Source organism: Ammospiza nelsoni, chromosome 4, assembly GCF_027579445.1.
Source record: "Ammospiza nelsoni isolate bAmmNel1 chromosome 4, bAmmNel1.pri, whole genome shotgun sequence".
NCBI classification, from domain to species: Eukaryota; Metazoa; Chordata; class Aves; order Passeriformes; family Passerellidae; genus Ammospiza; species Ammospiza nelsoni.
This window is the reverse complement of record NC_080636.1, coordinates 18,137,599-18,144,730: the sequence shown is the minus strand read 5'-3', so window position 1 is coordinate 18,144,730 and position 7,132 is coordinate 18,137,599. Positions and strand designations below refer to the sequence as shown.

Sequence of the window (7,132 nt, the reverse complement as noted above, 5' to 3'; positions counted from 1 at the left end):
TGCACAAACAGCTCGCACAAGCAGGTGGCCCAATCTGGAACTAGTGGATTAGCAACATTATCCCACTTAATGAAAGCTCGAGATTTCATTAAATGAAATTATTGTCCAGAACGAGTATACACAGCAGTTAGAGCGTGTATGGATCGAAACCGCTCTGTGGAGATTTGCAAATTACTGACGGGTGCTACAAGGTGTTATTTGTAAAGGGTTTATCCAGCACTTAAAATGAACTAAAATCTTCAAACTTTTCCAGTCACAGCTGGAATGGGGGGATCACGCGAGCGTACGGACAGGACAGCGACCTCCCCCTCCCACCCCTCAGACAAAATGGCGGCCGGCCCGCGCCCCGCCCGCGGCCCCGCCCTCCGCGCGTCACGGTGGGCCGAGGCACGCGCGCCCCTCTGGGCGCTCCGCCGCGCCCCGGAATAGCCGCATGTTCGGCCCGGGGCCGTGCGTCCGCCCTGCTGATTGGCTCTCGGCCGCGTCACTCCCGGCCCGCCCGCTCGCTGATTGGCGGGGGGCGGGGGGCGGGCCGAGGCGGCCGGAGGGCAGGAAGGCGCCATGGCGGCCGTGGCCCAGTGCGTGCGGGGAGCGGTGCGCCCGCGCCTCCCGCTACTGAGCGTCGCACTGAGGTGAGGGGGCCGCGCCGCGCCGCTCGCCCGACACCGGGCACTCGGGCCGGGGCCGCGCTCGCCGCCGCACCGGGAGGAGAGCGAGGCGCGGGCCCGCCGCGCTGGGCTCCCAAGCCCTGAAGAACCCTATCCGACAGCCGGGCCGGGCTGGGCCGGGGCCGCCCCCATCCCCCGCCGCTCTTCGGTGCTCTCCATTGCTCTTCTCCGGGAGAGCGGGCCCGGCTCGGCCCGGCACTGCGGGGAGACCGGAGGCTCCAGGCCCGGAGCGTCCATGCGGCGGGCGGGGATAGAACCCTTGTGCGAGCGCGGCGCTGGTCCCGCAGCCTCGTCCTTGGGTGGCTCGGCTCGCTCAGCCTTGGGAACACCGCGGGGCATGGGGAGCCATTGTGTGTGCGGGCGGGCCCGGGCTCCCCGCTGCTTGCCGGGGACAGGCGGCACGGGGTGCCGGTACACTGAGGGGACAGGAGGCACTGAGGGGACAGGCGGCACGGGGGTGCCGGTGCACAGCGGGGACAGGCGGCACGGGGGTGCCGGTACACTGAGGGGACAGGAGGCACTGAGGGGACAGGCGGCACTGAGGGGACAGGCGGCACGGGGGTGCCGGTACACTGAGGGGACAGGAGGCACTGAGGGGACAGGCGGCACTGAGGGGACAGGCGGCACGGGGGTGCCGGTGCACAGCGGGGACAGGAGGCACTGAGGGGACAGGCGGCACGGGGGTGCCGGTGCACAGCGGGGACAGGAGGCACTGAGGGGACACGAGGCACGGGGGTGCCGCTGCTCTGAGGGGACAGGCGGCACGGGGGTGCCTCTCCAGCGGCCAGGCCCGGCTCTGCGCCTGGCTTTTCTGGGAGGCTCTTGCCGGCGATTGCATCACGGAATTTGTTTCTTCATAGAGCGCAGGGCTGAAAACGCGCACTCCCCTTTGAAGCTCTGTGAAGTTCTGTGACTATAAACTGAGTGTAGTGGACACTTACAAGCTGATATCTTGCCACAGTTACTTACTGCTACAATTTAAATGGCCGGAGGTCTGCTGCTTTTGGCAGCGGGTTCTGCACGCAGTATTCACAAGCTTAGAATTGTATGAATTCGTGCTTTGATGTGGGAATTTTGTGGATGTTATGTGTCAAAGTGTCTTTTATATCTAGAAAATGCTGATATCTTACAAAATAGGCACCAGAATAATAATTTCCATCTTTTTGCCTTAGAACATCGCCACGACTGCTTTGTGCAGCAACACAACAGAAAAATACTGGCCAGAACTTGGAAGAAGACCAGAGTCAGAGCCAAAATGAGCAGAAGGTGGAACCCAGCTCTGTTGAAAAACTGCTAGCTGAAGAAAAGGCCAAACTGGAAGAACAGCTAAGAGAAGTTACTGTAAGTGCCCCTGGGTTATTAGGTTGCACATGTTGCAAGCTGTGTGCCCAAGAGCCTGCACAGTGGGAGCTCAGTGCAAAGTCTGGATGTGGTTATGTGACTTCTGTTCAGTTGTGTAAAATCCACAATTTAATAATTTCTTTAAACTTAAGAGTACATGTCCTACAAGATCTGGGATGCATCCCTGGTTGAAAATTAATATCTTGGATAATTTCTTTCCAGTTTCTGGATGGAATTGGACCTTTTCCAGCCAGAAAACTGGTTACTGATTTTCACATACATTTTGCTCAGTGGAGAAGCAATTTCTGTGAGCCATGGAAGGGTGTGAATGTGTCTCTGGTGTGTGCATTTCTGTGTGTTGACAGTAGACTTCATGGAAACAGCTGCTGGCTTTCCAAAGGTCAGAGTTAATAGTGCTTAGCTTTTGTACAATAGTGTACTTAGGCCATTGTTAGGAAGTTTCAAACCTTTTCTGTTGGAGAGCCCTTCAGACTCGAGGCTGAAGTGTCACATCCCTTCTGTGTTGCCTCGTGTATCTTGCATTCTCTCCTGTGCACAACTGCAGCAGCTGAAGGATGCCCTGGGAGGTGGGAGGTGGCATTAAGCTAAAATATTAATGAATGCTTTATATGAAATGTCTTTCTGACATTTGAGACTTCAAGAGGTAGCCCAGAATCTTCTGTAGAACCAGCACCTGTGGATCATACTTGGATTGAGTTTGCTTTCTGTTGCCCTTCCCAAAGCTCTACAGGAAAAATTGGAGATGTCATTTAATGCCTTAGTTTGCTGTTGGTTGCTTAATAGAGCTCTTCAGGCAGCTTGTTGAGTATTTTTATTCTGTTTTGAGATTCTTCACTGGCATTCAAAGCTCAGGCATATTCAGGGTTAGTTGGTAAAGCACTCAGTGTGAATTTTTATTTTATTAATTTTATTGTATTTCACATCATAGTGCAGCTCCTGGTAAATGCCCATATTTCTAGGAATACACCAAAACTTGACCTAAACAAGAGAGGAGTTAGGCTTCAGTTTGTAAAGGCTGAGAAAACTGAAGGCACTCTCTGGTGTTTATGGAGAGGGAAGAGATGGTTTGAAAGTCATGCCTGGGATGAATCTGATTTGCTGTAGTGTCACTGCACCTCATGACTGATGAAGGACTTCTGGGAGCCCACAGCAGAAAAAGCAGAATTACTGGGTTCATAGAACTTTATATCTCTGTAGAGAGAAAATTTTTTCCAGCTAATCTGTTGACAAATGCTAAGAGTTTGGAAAACCATCTGATTTCCTTTCCCTCATTTCTGTCCTTCTGAAGTGAAGCAAACTTTTGTCTTGCTAGGAGGGATGGGGTGATAATTGGCATGTTCGTTCAGATTCCCCTAAATGGTGGATTGAGGGTATGAAGCTGTTTAAAATGCTGTTTTATACTGACTATGCTGGATTGTTGTCAGCTGCCTGACTAGGAAGAATAACTCCTGTTACTGTTTTTTCTTCTTTAGGAGAAGTACAAGCGTGCCTTGGCAGATGCAGAAAACGTGAGGCAAAGGAGCCAGAAACTGGTGGAGGAGGCAAAGTTATACGGTCAGTGGTGTTCACTCAGTGAGAGCCAGGAAATGCAAAACCTGGAACAATGAAACTGACTGGCTTATTATTGTATTGACAAGTTCTGCTTCCCAGTGATTCTGACTACTTGCTTAAATAATGTGTTTGAGACAGAGGGGTCTGAACAGTTTCCTCAGTTTGCATCAGAATTGTGACCATCTCCCCAGCCAAGGGCAAGACTTCAACTGATGAAGTCAACAGCTGACACTTTCTCTAAATTTAGTATCTGGTTTCCTACAATGTGTATTGCATTTGTAGATTTTTTTTTAGTAAGTTTTGCAGCCTGAAGTTTGCCTTTTCATGTACTTTGATCTCAGATCTCACCAAGAACATAGAATATTGGTTTGGGTTTCTGGTTTTTGGTGGTTTTTTTTGTTTTTGTTTTTTTGGGGGGGAGGGGGATGTTAGGTTGTTTGGGGGCTTTTTTGTGGGGTTGGTTGGTTTTTGGGGGGTGTTTTGGGGTTGGTTGAGGTTTTTTGTTTTGCTTTTTTGGTTGGTTGGGGGTTTTTATATTTTGTTTGAGGGTTTTTGTTGTTTTCTGTTCTGATCCTTTTTTGATTTTGGGTTATTTTTCTGGGGTTTTTTTTAGCCTTTTACAGTCTGTTGAAGATGATAGCTTTCAAATAGAAGTAATACCTCCGAATGAATGGATTCTTTTCAGTGGTAGAAATGTACAATCACTGGCTGTGAGGAGTGCTAGAACCACATCTTCCTTTAAGAGCCAAACTAGTAGCATCTGATTTAGCTTTCTGACATTCCCAGCACAAATCTGTAAAACAGAAGTTGTGTGCAAATGCTGCAGCAGCAGAGTGCTGTTTTATCCTGGTGTTTGAAAAATGAGTTCTCTTTTTCACCACACAGCATACACAGCTGTAGTTGAATTCTCAGTACTCAAGTTCTCATTTCTGAACAAGGGTCTCCAGTTAATGTGTACTGTAAGAAAAGTACACAGTACTCCTGCATTCCTTTTCATGGATGTCTGAGTGCTTCATCCTGAGGCTGATTTGCAATAAGCATTGTTTGACTAATGTTCTACTTACTGCAGAGTACTTGGAGTCATGTCTCAGCTTAGAGGTGCTACAATATAAATTAATTTATTTTGAAAACTAGATTACATAGAATCTGTAGGTTTTACTGCTTATGCATGACTGCTTGTTCTGTTGAAAAAGGAGAAAGTAATTTCTGAGACTTGCATAAATTGGGAGTTGCAGTCACTGATATTTGCAAACATAATGTATGCAATAAAAAACCGAACCAAACCATCTTTTGAAGAGTTTGGTTATTTGGTTTGATCCAGATAACTAGACAGCTGATTTGTCTATATTTGGTACAGTTCAGCCCCAATCACAGCTCTAGTTTCTAGTTTGAAACCATGACAGTTTTTTTTTTTTTCCTGATTTTTGGAACTACTTGGACATTGTTAGTCACTGTTCTATAAAGAGCTTGAGTCTCTACAGAGTTGAGCAGTTTTTAGAGAGACCCTTTCCTGACAACTAGCTGATCCCACAGATCTTGTAAGGTGCTTCTACAGCTGTGGGGGTTTTTGTTTAAACCAGAGATGTGGCCTCTGGTAATGGTCATATCACTTCTTGGTAAGGAAAAAGCCCCATCCAGAATGTGATCTAGAATTAAAAAGGCTGGATCCAGCTTAAAAAAGAACCAAATCAAAACCCAAACTGAAACCCAGTGCTGTTTGTCCTTTGCTTACCTCTTTGTAGGAATGTGTTAATTTATTGAAATGTTTTAATTTTTTCTTGATTGCTGATGCCTTAAGTGAAAATAGTCCAGATTCTCTTAGTGTGAGCCACAGAACAGCCTCAGGACAAGGACTGGGATTAATTTGGAAATTGCTCAGTATTTGCAAGGCACAGCTGCTGATTCTGTAAAAGAGGTTTGTAGAGGGAGGGAGAGGTGCAAGTTCTCTTCATTCAAGGAAGAATCCTTGTTCATCTCTTGAAATGCTCATGAGTCTGATTACATGCTTATCTTCTGCAAATCTTTTTATGACATCAGATTAAAAGGTAGAAAGGTAGGAATAGGGCAACATAATGCTTTGGAGTTAGGTGATGAGAGAGACATGAGGAAACTACTTGAAGCCAACTGAAGGTTTTGGTAACTTTGGTAAGAATTCTGTTATTGTTAGGTTTGAGTTAAAATCACTTTTTTTTTGTTTTCCGTGGAAGTAGAGGAGATGGTGTGGATTTCAAGGTATCTCTAATAGTAATTTATTTAATCATCCAAAACTGGAAAGGATATTTTACCCCAAATGATTACAGTATCTCATATATTCTTAAAAGTCTGAGTGCAGATTATTGTTGTAGCTTTTGGGGTTGTGAGGTTGGGGGATTTGAACTCTTGTTTCCCTCAGTGGACTAATCCCATTCTCTCCTCCTTTATACATTTTCAGGGATCCAGAGCTTCTGTAAGGACTTACTAGAAGTTGCAGACATTTTGGAGAAAGCAACAGAAAGCGTTCCAAAAGAAGAAATCAAAGATGAAAACCCTCACTTGAAGAGCTTGTACGAAGGTCTTGTCATGACCGAAATGCAGATCCAGAAGGTGTTCAAAAAGCACGGCCTGCTCAGACTGAACCCTGTGGGGGCCAAGTTCGACCCGTACGAGCACGAGGCGCTGTTCCACACGGCGGCCGAGGGCCGGGAGCCCGGCACCGTCGCGCTGGTCTCCAAGGTCGGCTACAAGCTGCACGGCCGCACGCTGCGGCCCGCCCTCGTGGGCGTGGTCAAGGACGCGTAGCGGCTCCGCCTGGGGCGCTCCGGTGCCTACCACTATTAAACGGCTGCATGGTTTCTCTCACACCGTGCTTCCCTCGTTCCTCTGCTCCCTGAGAGGGTTACATGAGTTGGTTGAGGTTTCCCAGTGAAAATGAAGTAACCGATGAAATTCTCCTGCTTAGTGGCCTTCGACATCACTGTTCCATGAGCTCTTCTTCAGTGTGAAGAAAGCCATTAAGCCCTCTAATGCTTTAGATTAGATAATGTTTTATACAACTATTGCTCCTGAGATGGTGAATTAAATTGAAAAGAATGAAACGCTCACAAGAGTGGTGCAATTTCGAGTTTATCACTGTGTGTAGATTGAAAATGCAGATAGTGGTTCCGACAGTTCCTTTGGTTTCGTAGAATCTCACCTTGCAGAAGTGGGTGATGTAGTACAAATAACCTGCCTTCTGCAAGCACCCATCAGCTTTTACACACCGATGTGACAAATGCCCTGTTTTGTCTATTAAAAAATAATCTCTCAACAACTGAAACTGAAACCTGTGTGAATTCTGAACTGTAAATAAATGGCAATGGAGATTAGATATCTTTTGTAATTGCTCAACCTTTTTGTCCTGTACTAACATTGAATCAGGAAAACCATCTAATACTTGTATGGCATTGAAGAACCAATAGAATTTATCATATCTCTGGATTTTTAATTTAATGTTGTATAAATTGGTTTAAATAATTTTTATAGTCTTGTAACTTCCAGCTTTGCAATCAGTTTGTTATGCAAACTGTAGTTAC

General features: G+C 46.9%; 1 protein-coding gene across 1 annotated transcript; it reads left to right on the top strand.

Moving 5' to 3' along the window:
• The first annotated feature begins 428 nt into the window (after positions 1–428).
• GRPEL1 (GrpE like 1, mitochondrial) lies at positions 429–6,927 on the top strand. Its single transcript, XM_059470918.1, has 4 exons — positions 429–632; positions 1,841–2,009; positions 3,503–3,584; positions 6,013–6,927. Exons 1-4 carry the CDS (start codon positions 562–564, stop codon positions 6,357–6,359), a joined length of 669 nt encoding a protein of 222 aa, XP_059326901.1. The 5' UTR covers positions 429–561; the 3' UTR covers positions 6,360–6,927.
• Positions 6,928–7,132: the final 205 nt, after the last annotated feature.